This window comes from Abrus precatorius, unplaced genomic scaffold (genome assembly GCF_003935025.1).
Source record: "Abrus precatorius isolate BTA unplaced genomic scaffold, Abrus_2018 Scaffold11, whole genome shotgun sequence".
NCBI lineage: Eukaryota > Viridiplantae > Streptophyta > Magnoliopsida > Fabales > Fabaceae > Abrus > Abrus precatorius.
The window spans coordinates 6,025,292-6,041,182 of record NW_020874303.1 but is presented as its reverse complement, the minus strand read 5'-3'; the positions used below and the strand labels follow the sequence as shown (position 1 = coordinate 6,041,182).

Below are 15,891 nucleotides of genomic sequence, written 5' to 3'. Positions count from 1 at the left end.
CTGGGATTGAATTTCATCTATCTCTCTTTTTGTATTCTAGTAATTTAGCGATAAATATAGTAACTATTTCCAATGAATTTGATCCAAAATATAAAAATCATATATTTCAATTCCTTGAAAAAATATTTCTAAGATAATTTCTTAAATATTGATTCCTCAAACAGTTAACAAACTATCTAGCATTAAACTCAGGATTTAAAAGTAATCAATAACTTGAAATCTATTCCTAATATAACCAGTTATTGAGTAATCTCAATCAGATCTATATTTAAGTAATTGTTTTTCAAATATAACTCATATTTGAACTCAAGAAACTATCAAATAAACAGGTTCAAACATTAACACGGATTGAAATCCCCAAATCAATAGAAATGAAGAAGAAACAGCTATATTTATATAAATTACTGAGAATACATAAAGTTTGAAGATTTACATTCAATCCCATACAAATTCTAGCTGCTCATCGCAACCATAGTAACAAGAAATGAGGTACAAACAGAGTAGAACATCAAAACTTGAGTATTCCTACTCTTTTCCTCTACCCTGCGCCACTCTATCTCTTTGAAAATATATAATGGAACAATACTTCCTTCAAAAATATAAAAGTCGCCTTTTGTACTGGCTTGCACGAACTTCTCTCGCTATTGTGAAACCTCCTCGCTATAGCGAGAGATGAAGATAAAAATTAGGTCATTCTGTTTGTTTCTCGCTATAGCGGCACAAGGAACTCTCGCTGTAGCGATGCATCTCACTGTAGCAAGAAGAACACATAATCACCCTCATTTAACTTAATGCTTCATATGCTCTTTTTCTTACTTTTCCAATTTTCTTCAACTTTAAGTGATGTTTCTCTTTTGATTCCAACTACAAAATAAATTAAAAAGGAATCAAAACACTTACAATTACATTCTTTTTCTAAAATATACAAGTAATTGCAAAATTTCCAAGTTTAGGAAAAATTTAAGAAAATAATCCAAACTTTTAACATGAAAAGTACTTAAGTTATCATCTAAAACTACCCATTTTATACATTTATCACTGGTATACGTAGTGTGAGTAAGGTTGTATGGTGGCATTTTCATCAGGTTGTATATCGTGTACTAGGGGGTCGGCTGATATATGTGCCTCATCAAGCTTCTGACGTCTACTAGCACGTGTACTTGTACGCAAACGATACTTGAAAGAGCGTCTATCTCGAACGTCATCAAGGTGTGTGATGACAGGTGCCGGGGGGCATATAGCGGTACACCATCAGACAAGTCCCTAAGCTCTGCATCTTGTGGGGATCTATCCAATGACAAAAATCTATTAGTGACTGATAAGTACCACTGGAAATACTCGATAGAGGGACGATCATCATCAACTAGAGGATACTAAACTCGTCACTCCCTATGTGCCTCCCATGCAGCATGCCATGTCACCCCTCCTTTCCTTAGCGTGCAACCGATCAATGTTTATCGAGTTGATTGATATGTGTTGTGCTTCACCAAATTGTCAAAATACATTATCAACATGGTGCCACTCAATCACAATAAACTATATAAGAACAGTCACAGATGCCCAAACATCACTCTCATCATACATGAAAAGAGGTGTAATGTTCCTCACCTCATCGTTGTTATAGAGCGTCCACCTAAACTAAAATAATCAATAACAAATATTAGACTAATAAATAAAATCATTCAAAACAAAAGTTAGTAGTATATACCCTATTTGAACTTATCCAGTAATGTTAATTGAATCAATGATACTTTTATATCGCAATAACTTATCCATGTCTGACCTCGTCAATGACCTAAAATTTTTTCAACAAAAATGAGCGTAAATAGTTTTTACTTGCAAATTTAACAAATAAAAATAACAAAAATTAATATATTTACAAATAAATACACCTCAATGCTAGTGGAAAAGCAAAAGGATGATGGTGCCTAAGGGATAATTAAGGTATTTTGTACGATGCCCAAGACTGTAGACGAGGGAAACAACCTGTAATCTCGGTGACATTGTATTTTACCACATGACAAAACTCACGATAAATATATGCTAGATCAATAGAACCCCAATTATAGTTTGAAATCTCAGTAAAATTAGTTCAAAGAGGTAGCCACTTTATATGAACCCTAAATCTTGATTTATCTGGAAATAATATCCCACCAAATATAACCATTATGTATGCTCTAGTGTAACGGATAATAGTCTGTCCATCAATATTGTGAGGTAATGTTCCAAATGTATCTGTGAACCACTGTAAATTTACAAAAAATCCTTTTATATTTCTCTCATTAGAAACTGCTCTAAGTAAATCGTCACACAACACCCATATATTCCAATCATAAAATTTCTCCCACGCTCTAATGCAGGCACTCACTGGGACCCCATCCACACGTAAGCCTAGCTGAAACGCAAAATCCTCCAAAGTGATAGAACATTCTCTGAATGGAAGATGAAATATGTGTGATTGTTCGGTGGGCAAGTGTACCCGTCGAGAAGTAATAAAATGTTCTTAAATTAAGTTTTTGAAATATTGTCCCACAAGGATTGATTTTCAATTACTAAAAATTTTCTAATTCAATTGTTTCAACTTCAAAGATATGAAATTAATTAAAATAAAAATTTATAAAATCAATTTAAAAAGTAGCATAAAGAACACAATGTACGTCTTGATTGAACTTATCAGAAAGGAACCTTGGGTATATAGGTTTACTCATTCAATCATTTATGTTATTCTTCTATTTAACTCTAAATTCGATTTTCTAGTGATTATCATTCATTCATACAAATACTATTAATACTCAATGGTCATGCAATATTAATATTCTTTTCTATAAATTAATATTTCCAATGGTCATGCAAGACATCAATTTAAGAAAGCATAAAACACCTTTGAACTTATTAATTTAATAACAATTATAACAGAAAGTTGGTTTGGTCTCCCTAATCTTTTATCTCATTTTATCTTATAGATCCCTTAATTAACCAAGGTAAGGTCGTCTGACGATATAATTAATTAAGATTAACAATGAAGTGCAATAGGATAAAATCTAATCACGAACGAAAACTAAATTTAGATTTAAACATCAAAATTTCATAAATTCATGAACAAGAGTTCTCATAGTCCTAGCTATGAACTTAGTTACTCTTGCTAAAGGAAGGAACTAAAACAATCATAAACAAAACCATAAAGAACAGTAAACCAGAATGAGATGAGTTCTCACAAAGTGTAAAACAGTCCCCACAAGATGCCTAAGGTTTCTCTTTTAAACTCTTTATAATTCGGCATCCTACATGAGCTTGAAGCACCCCCTCCGTGCTTGTTGAAAGGGTCTAAGCGTGCTGATTGCTGTGAAGCTCTGATTTTCGATCAATTTGAGCCAAAAATGCACTCAAAATCCACTTGTGGCCTCTTCATACTAAACGACACAATTAACATATAAATCAATGTAAAATCTAAATAAAATAAAACATGAATATATGAGCTATAACAGAGGGCCTAAATACAGACATATCAGTGACTCAAGCCTTTAACATTCTACAAGTGCACTTATGAGTTCTTATCATAATTAAATACTGAGACCATCAATGCAACATGCCAAAAATCAGTCTCCCTAAAAAATTGTTCCATTTTTGAATCTGGAGTGACTGTCATATTATAACGCCTACTTTTTAAAGTTTGAAATTCATGTACAATAATAAAATAATATATATAATTTAAATTAAAACATTATAATAAAATTATTATAATTTATAAATTACTACAATACAAAACTAAACTATCACAATAATTAAAAATATATAATAAAATTTTAATTACATTCCTCAATATAATAATTATAATTATAACAAAAATTTAATTTAATAATTATTATAACAAACAATTAAATTTATATTACAATATAATAATTAACATTTACACATATTTCCAAACATATAATATAACTTACTTGTAATATGATCAACAAAATTAAGCCAACATAGATTGTTATCCATCTTCCTCTACTATCTCTACTTTTCTCCGCTCTCACTCTCTCTCGTCTCAATGTTGTTGGCTTAAGAGGATGATATATAGTAGTCGATTATATTCGTCTCCAGAATGACACTGAAATCAATTCTAATCAAGTTTCCCTCACTATGCAAGTTGATTATAATCGAATTCATTAGACCAGAAAGGATGAATGAAAGTTGACTTCAATCGACTTCTGTAATGGGGGATCTGCAACACACAAGTTGATTCAAATAGTTTTTCTCTATCTAGGAGAGTCATTTTTAATCGATTTCACTATGCTAGTTATAGGTCATTCACATAAAAAATTATGGGGAACATGTGTAATTTTATATTTAAAATGTTTTATTTCGGTCAAAAAGCCCTATTCTAATGTTATTTTACTACTACAATGTCCTTTATGGGGGTTCTAATGGATGAATAGTTATTTTCTCTCTTCGAATTTCCCCTCCAAGATAAATCTTTAAGCGTTGTCCATTAACCTTAAACACTCTTTCAGAGGAAGGGTCTTGAATTATAATTACTCCACAAGGTGAAACTTCTTTTACTATGAATAGTCCATACTATTTTGAATTCAATTTTCCTAGAAATAACCTTAGTCTAGAATTAAAATTAAAGCAACACCTATTGTCTAGGGCAAAAATATTTGGTGTTTAAATGCTTTGTCATGATAGATTTTGGCTCTTTCCTTATAGATAACAACATTTTCATATGCCAACAATCTCCATTATTCTAATTCATTGAGCTACAATTTCCTCTGTTTTACAGCAACTTTTCCATCTAAGTTCAAGCATTTTACTACCTATAAAACTTTGTGTTTTAGCTCTAATGGAAGATGGCAGGCTTTTCCATAGACTAGTTGGTAAAGAGACCTTCTAATGGAGCTTTTATAGGCAGTTCTGTATGCCCATAAGGTGTCATCCAGTTTAGATGACCAATCTTTTCAAAAATTCTCCACTGTCTTTTCCAGAATTCTCTTTATCTCCATATTGGTTACTTCTACTTGTCTAATTGTTTGTGGATGATAAGGTGTATCTACTTTATGCTTGACATTATATATAGTGAGCAGAGACTGAAGTTGCTTATCATAAAAGTGTGTGCCACCATCGCTGATTAAAATTTTGGGCACCCTAAATCTCACAAAGATATTCCTTTTTAGGAAATTAATTAGTATTTAAGCATTCTTCATTGGTGGTACAATTGCTTCCAACCACTTGGATACGTAGTCTATGGCTACTAAAATGTATTTATTCTGAAAAAAAAATGGCAAAAAGGTCCTATAAAATTCATGCCCTAACAGTTAAATATTTCAACTTCTAAAATACTGTTCAAGGACGTTTCATGCTTTTTGGTGATGTTCCCCATTCTTTGACACTTGTCACAATTTCTTGTCCCTTATATGGTGAGCATGATAATGCCATAAAATGCTTTGTACTTCAGATTAAGGTACACATTTTTTCAATAATCCATCTGCACCAATTTTAAAGAGAAATGGGTCATCCCATATAAACTGATTTGCATCTTTAAAGAACTTTTTCCTCATCTACCAAGTTAATTGCTAAGGGACAATCGCTCAAGAACATTCTGTTACTGCTAGCAGCTGTTCTTCTGGAAAATTTTCCTAAATTTCTTCCCCTGGGTTTAAGAATATAGTCCCTTCCAGCCTAGAAAGATGAACAACAAGATCCAACAGATTAGTTTTGGTTTATATTCTTTCGTTGAAAACAAAAATTTAAGTGTTGCATGATCAGTATGAATAATTACCTTAAAACCAATGAGATATGACCTGAATTTTTCTAAAGCAAAAACTACAGAAAGAAATTCCTTTTCATTTGTGGCATAGTGTATTTGTGTTTCATTTAGAACCTTGCATCATAAATGGTGTGAAAGATCTTACCATTTTTTTGTCCCAGAACAGCCCTTACAACAAAAACTCTAGCATCACACATGATTTGAAATGGTTTATTCCAATCAAATGCAATGATTATAGGTGTTGTGATCAGTTTATGCTTAGTAGAATTAAATAAAGCATGCATTTATCATAAAAAAAAAAAAACAAATAAGGGATCCTTATTCAACAATGTGCAAAGTGGCTTGGCAATTTTTGAGAAGTCCTGGATGAATCTTCTGTAAAAGCTAGCATGTCTCAGGAAACTTCTTACTCCTTTTTTTGGTACCACTTGAACTGGACTTACACACTATTAAATGTATAAAATGAGTAATTTTAGATGAAGACCTGAGCACTTTTCATGTTAAAAGTTTGAATTATTTTGTTAAATTTCTCCTAAACTTAGAACTTTTACAATTACTTGTATATTTCAGGAAAAGAATGCAATTGTAAGTATTTTGATTCCTTTTTGATACATTTTGTAGTTGGAATCAAAAGAGAAACATTACTCAAAGTTGAAAAAAATTGAAAAGCTAAGAAAAATGGCACATAAAGCATGAAGTTGCAGAAAAATTAGCTTCTGAAGGTTTTCCGTTATAGCGAGATACCCTCACTGCAGTGAGAATGCTTAAGTGTAATGAGGGCGATTCTATACTCCTCTCGCTACAGCGATAATGCATCGTTGCAGCAAGAGTCTTTGTCTCGCTCTAGCAAGAAGTATGTCACTACAACGAGAGGTAGACAGAATGACCTAATTTGTTTCTCTATGTCTCACTACAGCGAGAGGGTATCGCTGTAGCAAGAGAAGCTTCGTCCAAACCAGTATAAAATATGACTTTTATGTTTTCGAAGGGGGACTGTTCTATTTTTCATTTCTAGAGAGAGAGAGAGAGAACGGTGGAGGGCAGAGAGAAAAAGTAGGAATACTCAAAGTTTGATGTTATACACCGTTTATATCTCCTTTCTTGTTACTATGGCTGCAATGAGCAATTAAAATTTGTATAGGATTGAATGTAAATATTTAAACTTGATGTATTCTCAGTAATTTATATAAATATAGTTGTTTCTTCTTCATTCCTATTGAATTGGTGATTTCAATCCGTGTTAATGTTTGAATCTGTCTATTTGATAGCTTCTTGAGCTCAGATTTTAGTTATATCCTAGGAAGATATTACTTAGATCCAAAGTTGACTAAGATTACTCGATAACTGGTTACTTTAGGATAGATTTCAAGTTATTGATTGCTTTGAGATCTTAATTTTAATGCTGGATAGTTTGTTAACTGTTTGAGGAATCAACATTTAAGAAATAATCTTAGAAATATATTCTCAAGGAATTGAAGTATATGATTTTTGTATTTAGCATCAAATTCACTGGAAATGATCGCTATGTTTATCTATGAATTACTAGAATACAAAGAGGGAGATAGATGAAATTTAATCCTAGCTTCTTCATTTTGAATTTTATGACATTTTACATTATTATTTTACATTACAATTGTTGTTTAAACCTTATGAAAATTATTAATTCATTCTATTGTATATAAGCTTAATTAATTTTTATCTTAACAATTAATACAAATTGAATTGCTCTCTGAGAACGATATCTTGGTACTCTACAAGTTATTACTTACAAACGACTCGATATACTTGCTGCATTTTAAGGAAAAGATCCAACACCCATTTGCTGTTTGAAATGGGGTAAATCATTCCTACTGCAAGAAGTTTCAACACCTCATTTTTCACTATCTCTTTCATTGTTGGGTTAAGTCTTCGTTGTGGCTGCACCACACATGGAAATCTATCTTCTAATTTAATTCTATGCATGCAGAATGTTGGACTAATTTCCTTTAAATCTACACTAGACCAACCAATGGCTGTTTTGTGCTCCCTAAATACTCTTAATAACTTCTCTTCATCTAATTGTGAGAGGGTGTTGTTATTTATAACATAAATGTTTCCTTCTCCCCTAAAAAAAAGCATATTTTAAGTGTGGGGCAAAGGTTTCAACTCCAGCCTCAATGATTCTTTAACTTTTCCTTCATTCAATGATTATCATGTTGAACTTTTCTGCAAAATTGGTTGAGCTTCTAGCTACTATATACACTCTTGCACATCGTAATAACTTTCTTTATCACTCCTTATAACTAAATTTACAACCTTTTTTAGGGGGGTCTGCATAAGATTTCTACATCAAATTCACTGCTGCCAAGAGTGAGTCCATCATGTCCACCAGAAAACAAGTATCTTTATCATCGGGGTGCTACATTGCTTTGAATATATTGAATATGACTTTCTGATCACGTACTCGTAGCATCAGTTGCCTCTATTGCACATCAACAAGTGCTTGACTAGTAGCCAGAAAGGGTCTACCTAAAATAAATGGCACCTTAGCATCTTTATCCATATCTAATATGATGAAATCTATTGAAAAAATAAACTTATCCACTTTGACTAGCATGTCTTCTATCATGCCATATGAGTATTTAATGGAGTTATCTGTAAGTTGTAGTGTCATTCTTGTACTCTTGATCTCATTTACTCCAAGTTTTTTCAGTATTGACAATGACATGAGGTTTATGCTAACTCCTAAGTCATAAAGTGCTTTGTCTATGGTGATATTCCCTATTGTGCGATGAATTGTAAAATTGCCTTGGTCTTACAATTTAAGAGACAACTTTTTTTGCAGAATTGCACTGCACTCCTTAGATAATGCAATGGTAGTATCCTCCTATAACTGTCTCTTCTTGGAGGGAGATCTTTCATGAATTTTGCAAAAAGGGACATATGCTCTAGTGCTTTAGTAAATGATATGTTGATTTGCAGCTTCTTGAAAATATCTAAAAATTTAGAATACTACTCCTCTTTTCTTTTGTTTTTGTTCAAATTCGAGTAAGGCAATTTGATATATGGTGGTGAGATTTTGGGCTTAAAATAGTCTTTTAGGATTTGCTTCTTTGTTCTGTTCCAGTATGCTTCATCTATTACCAACTTCTGCTTAAGATGAATTTTCTCTTCAGATTTTTCTTTTTCAGATTCCTTCTCTCCATCTTTTTTTTCTATAGAATTGCTAGCATTTTTTAGAACCTGAACCATTAGAGAGATAGAGTTACTTTCATGCTTCACTCTATAAATCCACCTTTTATTCAAGGCCTTCATACCCTTAGGTAACTTCACCAAATTAAAAGTGTGATTATCATGTAAGATTCATCTCATCCTTCATTGCATCCAGCCACTTTTGTTTTTCATCACTCTCCATGGTCTCTTTAAAGTACTTAGGTTCTCCTTTGTCTATAGGCATTACATACTCATGAGGAAGATACTTTGTTGATGATTGTCTTTTCCTATTAGATCTCCTGAGTTGAACTTGAGATGATTCAAGAACATCACCAAGATTTTCATCTTGTGACATCTCATTTTTCTCTGCATCATCATATCATTAATAAGAATATTTACCTCATCTCTAGGTTGTTGGTCACCAACATAATCATATTGCTGGTCATTAAGAACATCATTATCCAGATTCTGAGTAGGTGACTAAACTGGATGAATATTAATCATGTCATTATCTTCCTTGGGTGTAGACTTCTTTACCTTATCAATGTCTTCAATGGTTTGGTCTTCCATAAACTTCACATCACAACTTCTAACAAAGATACATTGCCTTGATTTTTCATTCAACTTGGATCTTTTATCCCTTGGAACATGCACAAATGCCTTCCAACCAAAGACTCTTAAGTGATCATACTCGATATTTTTGCAAAACCAAATTTTGTTTGCTACCTCTTGTTCAATGCAATAGTAGAACTAAGATTCATACCATGCACCGTTGTTTATAGTGTCTCACCCCAAAAATGTTTGGGCAACTTAGCTTCAGAAAACATACATCTCACTCTCTCAATCAGTGTCTTGTTCATCCACTCTACTAAACCATTTAATTGAGGAGTTTTAGGAGGAGTCTTCTCATATGCAATACCATGCTACTTGTAGTAGACATCAAATGGTCCAAAATACTCATCGTCATTGTCAGTATGAATGCATTTCAATTTCTTACCTGATTGTCTCTCAACCAAAGCATGAAACTCCTTGAACTTTTGCAGTACTTGGTCTTTTGTCTTTAAAACATAAACCTACAGCTTTCTGAAATAGTCATTAATAAAGATGACAAAATAAAGTGCACTACTACAAGATTTTACTTTCAAAGGACCACAAACATCTAAATGCACCAATTCAAGTAGCTCGGAGTTTCTAGAGGGAGGATGTTTCTAGCATTGCAATAATTTGTGTTTGAATAAATTTGATGATGTAAATTAATTATGTTTTTAGAAGACTAAACTAATACTTCAATTAAATTTTGACGACCAAATATGTTGATCAAATTAGTGATGACTTATTTTAAATAGACACTTGAGTTTCAATGAATGCAGTTTAATAGTAATTTTGTCTATGTAGTTTGAAAAAAAAATATTAGAGGAAATAATTATAATTTGGTACTTGATTTTAACGTAGGAAGGTTGTTTTGACAGTAAAAAAGAAAGAGAACTACTTGGAGGCATAACATTTTTGAACCATTATATAACGCCCCGAATTTTGTAATATTAATTATTATTGATATATGTATATGTGTTTATATATACGTGTAAATGTGAAAGATGTAATTTGCATTTGAATGCGTAATGATGATGTTTGTCGATATAATATATATAGATGTGTGTGCATGTGTGTGTGTGTGTGTGTATAATTGGGCTGAAAACAGGCTAAGTATGGATGCTGCTGCAAGGCATTCTCGTTGTAGCAAGAGGCCCCTGGGCGTGAGGCATAAAACTGTGCATTTCTTGCTGCAGCAAGAGGATTCTAGCTGTAGCAACAAAGCGACAGTTTGGACGGTATTTCTGGATGCAGTCTCGCTTTAGCGAGATTCTGTAGAAATCATAGTACAGTTTTGTCTGAGTTTTTCGCTGTAGCGAGGGAGGGAATCGCTGTAGCAAGAGTGTCGCTATCAGAGAGGATTGAAAGGGGGTTAGGGTTTGGGAAAGGTTATTTCTCACCTTCCCTTCAAATTTTCTTTGATTCTCTTAACCCAAAACCATATCCCACAAATTAAATTGCCTCCAAAGCTGTTCAGGAGCATGATTGAAGGTTGGATTCGTGTTGGAAACGCTTGGAGGTGAGTTTTAATGGTTACGGTTTTTGTTTTTCATCCCCTTTTTCTGTTTCTCAGTTTCCTTGGATTCTCATGGAGTTCTTCCATGTATTTAGGCCAAAATTCGTGTGGAGAGCATTTCCGTGGTTGAATTCGAGTATGGGTCTTCAATCCAAGGTAAAGGGGGGCTCTACCCTATCTCTTTGGGTTAGATTGTCGTGTATTTTGATGAATATTGCAATGTGAGTGAGATAGAGGGTAGAAAATATGTATTTGATGAAATTTGCTATGTGTTGTGAGATGTGATAGCATGTGGAAACCGATGATGGGTGATTATGTGGTGTGGGTATGCTAATACTTGATGAATGAGAAATGTAAAGGTGAATTATGTTGAAAGTAATGTGTGAGTAAATAAGGGCAATGTGTGTGCCATGTAATGTGAATAAGTGTAGGCCGAGAGCCTTGTACAATGGTGAATGTTGTGTGTGGTTGAAATGAATTATGTTGTAAATGCATGTGGGCGCTTGTGCCTTATAGCTGAATGAATATTATGAATAAGTGTGGGCCTAAGGGCCGTGTAATATGAATGAATATAGGCTTTGTGTTGTGTACTGTAAAACGAATGAGGGCCTAGTGCTGTGCATTATGCATGATTGTAGGCTTTATGTCGTATACTGAGAATGAATATTACAATGTGTGTGAATGGGGTGTGATTAATGCCAGTATAACGTGCTGTAAATGATTCAGCGATACACTGGGGGTGTGGAAGATGAGGACGGTAGAAATACCTTGGGGAGTGGAAGTGGTGGTGACACCGACAGTGGGAGCAGGTACGCCACAGGCCACACACTCTCTTTCTGACTAGACTTCTGACCACTAATTTTGTTGAGCGACCCATGACTGCCCACGTGGTATCCGTGAGACAGGGGTAACCAGCGACCATCCATAGTAAAAATTTGTGATCACAGTGCCACCGTGAGTGTGGCTGGCGTGCAGTGAATGCACGAAATTATTGTTTGTTAATTTTATGTGTATAAACTGTTTAATGCCGTGAGTGCATTAGTGTTTGAATTAAATTGAATGGAGTAGTATTGCTGCCTTTGAATGTATTTTTATGAATTATGTTAGAAATAATGTAAAATAAGTGCAAGGTGAGACTCTATGATTGTTTGTATAACGAGTAGTGTAGAGTACTCACCTTTACATTCATTTTTCAGGTAATCAAGACGATCAGCACCGGTCACAGTGAAAAGGGATGGATGGAACTGCCATAGGACTTAAAGTATTATTTGAAACTGTTGTATTTGAATAGGTCATGTAGTAGTTATTTGATATGAACTTGTAATCCTTTTCATAATTTAGAACATTTAATGAGAATTTTATTGAAATAAAAAAGTTTATTCTCCCTATTTTGCGAAATCTATTGTTATTTTGGAAAGTAAAAATTTAGGTGTTACACATTACATGTGAAGATCAAATTATAGGCATAACATAATATTTCTTTCTCACAATGTTTTTTTAATGATTGAATAATTAAGAATGTATTGAAATTTATGAATTCTTATTCAACTGTTATTAATTACATTCCATTTGTTGCTTTTAGAACTCCTTCATAAAATCTCTCAGGATTGAACTCTTTAGCATCATCACCCCAGAGTCCACAATCACGGTGAATTATCATTGTTGGTAAGGAAACTTGCACTCCCTCAGGTAATGATAGGTTTCCAAGTTTCACATCTTTGGAAACAGATCGATTAAGTATAACTGCTGGTGGGTATAACCTAAGAACCTCATATAAAATCATGGTAACCTGTTCCAAAAATAAAATATTTATATTAATAGCAAGTATCAAGGTCATACTCACGGTCGGTCTAAGGGGAGGCTCCTAATTAAAACTATATATTTATAGTTTAAGGGTAATAATTAAAAGTAATTTTCTTAAAAATAGACACCTCTGTAATTAATTTGTTAAAAAATTGTCTTATAATTTACTTTAAACCTACATTTATATTGCGCCTGCCTTGATCAGACAATTTAATATTATGATAATTAATAATATAACACTTACGATCTTAAGGCGACTTAGCCCATCAAAATCTGGTTTTTGTTTGCCAAAGACGCGAAAAACTTCCTCTCTTGCCCGTGCTTGCCAATGAGTGTACTTGCTTAATAAGACCATTGTCTAAACAAGTAAAACTGCTGTGGTTTCTTGCCTGCAAAGTAGAATAGCTTACATTCTTCGATTACATCTTCAAAATTCAGTCCAACATTCTTGTTATTTCCGTGTTCTTTAATTTCCTTGCGATTTGACTCCAATAATATACCTAAGAAATCATCCTTAGTAGCTTCACCTGCCTTTAGTGCTTTCTCTCTCTTGTGAATCATATCCATAAGTGAAGCTTTTATGTCCCTGTCAATTTCTCTCATTCTTCTATGAATAGTAGTGGGTAGAAATCTGCAAGTAACCATATATAGTCAATCCTACTCTTTCCAATATCATCAACTAGCCTTCTAGTGACTATTCTAATAACATTATACGTAGTTTTGATTTTCCAGCAGTATATTGTCTGTTCTAAGTTGCATTTTTGAGAAGATCAATTACATCTATTCTTCACATTACAACACTTTGTAGATAAATATACATTGAATATAATACATAGATTCTTAATGATAAACTTTACTTGCTAGTATCTTTATTTTGAATGAAAAATTTTACTTTTTAAGTTGCAAATAACAGATGCCACGTACTTCTGTCATAATGTATGATAAATTATTTATTTTATGAAACAAATGTCTTTGATTCTTAATGATAAATACTATTTAATAATAATCTATTCCATTATGAAATATATGATAAGGTTAGTTCACTTAAAAAATCTCATCTAATAAACTTGATCACTTTAGTTTATTAAACACTCGCAAACACATATTAATTTTACCTATATCCTGGGATGTAAACTTTCATTGCAACTTTCACTACGCCAGAATGAAGATCTGAGAGCGGTTCTATTTTAAATTAGAGAGCATTTAAAATTGTTCTAAAATCTTGTGCTATTTGATGTGCAAAGTATAGATGTAAGATTAGAGAGCGGTTTCACGCGAAATCACTCTCTAAAGTATAACCGCGAATCTGAATTTGAAATTGATTTTTTTTTAGTTTTCTGTTGCAAAGTAAAATTAATTTATTATTACGTTTAAATCAAAATGTAGAATTGGTGTTAACCAAACAATCCAAATCTGCATGAACCAAACAGAAAAAAAAAATAAAAATTAGTAGGATGATTTTTAACATTAATAGAGAAAAAAAAGAAAAAAAAAGAAAATGGATGATTCACCTTTAACAAAGAGAAGAAGAAAGAAATAGAGAATGAAGAAGTATGTATGGATATGAAAAAAAAATAATTTGTTAGCGCAGAAATATGAAGAAAGCAACATAGAATGAAAAGGTATCTACATATATAAGAAAAAAACTAATTGTTAGCACAAAAAAAATGAAGAGAGGAGGATGAAGAGGTACCTACAGATGTGAAAAAAAATCAATTTATTAGTAAGAGAAGACAAAGAGAACAAGCTAACAGAAAAGATAAAGAGAACATGAGAGAGCAGAAAAGATAAAGAGAACATGAGAGAGCAGAAAAGATGAACAGAACTTATAGCAAAAGAGACTAACATAAGAAGAAGAAATGTTGTTTCAAAAGTTTTAATATTTATGAAAATTATAAAACCAACAGAAAAACAATAGAAAAATTAAGATTAAATCTAATCATATTTATAAAAAGAAAAAAATATATATTTCACTACAAGACACTCGAAATTCAATTTCCTAGTGTTTTGTCATCATGTTTTCAAAAGACATAGAAGTCGATATAAAAGATCTAGTAATGAAAAACTAACCTTCAATTTTTCTAAATTAAATGAAGGGCTAACTATTCTTCTGTGCTTATTCCACTTTTCTCCTTCATAGTTTACAAGGCCTGTAGCTAGTGACTTGACAAGCGGACTTGCTTCAGGCTTTGAAAAGTCATAGATTTTGTTAAGTACATCTTTAATTAGCTCAGGATCAGTGAGGGTCACCCTTGGTTTTGGTCGAAACCAAATAAATGAATTCTTCCCTACCATCACCAACATACTTTATGACAAGGCTTAAATTTAAAGCTAAATAAGAAAACAAAAAGAAAGCATCAATCGAAGAAAATGGATAATTTCATGTGTGCTATTTGAGTCATTAGTTGTTTAACGTGGTAGTTGTTAATGCAAGGTCTTTCTATAAATATCTCATTCTAAGAAATGAAAAACAAGTGGAATCATTACTTTTACAATACCATTAATAATAATGAAAAAGTCTTTATTAATAGTTTTCTTGTTATTTTTGTTGTTGTTATTATTTTTGTTATTATTTATAAGCGAAATTATTATCTTTCAAACTTCCGATTGATGCTGAATTCTGTAAATATGATTGTATATAGAGTTTCTAAGACTTAATCAATAATATTATAATTTTGTTGAATATCTTGCAAGTATCTATAAATAAGAACGTAAAGAATTTGTTAAATATCATTACAAAGTAACTCAGTTTAGTATATACCTGCATATAGGAATGGAAATAGGTCAGACCGTCTAATAAGGGTCTATGACTTAGTTTTTTTAAAGCTTAACTAGGCCTGACCTATTTAATTAATAAGTTTAATTTAGACTTTTAAAAAAAATTAATTAATTAATTAGGTTAGATTTAAACTTAAAAAAAAGTCTATTAGGTCTATTAAATGACTTATTTAAAATTTATAAAATTTGTAATAATATATTAAATAATTTTATATAAAAATTATACTATAATATTATATTAAATTAATTAAATTTTAAA

At 32.1% G+C, this 15,891-nt stretch overlaps 1 protein-coding gene across 1 annotated transcript; it reads right to left on the bottom strand.

Annotated features, from left to right (window-relative positions):
- Positions 1-12,609: 12,609 nt before the first annotated feature.
- Positions 12,610-15,149, bottom strand: LOC113855522 (11-oxo-beta-amyrin 30-oxidase-like). Its single transcript, XM_027487163.1, is given in 5 exon segments — positions 12,610-12,840; positions 13,099-13,241; positions 13,244-13,485; positions 13,970-14,036; positions 15,032-15,149. Coding segments are annotated over 5 exon segments (801 nt in total).
- Positions 15,150-15,891: the final 742 nt, after the last annotated feature.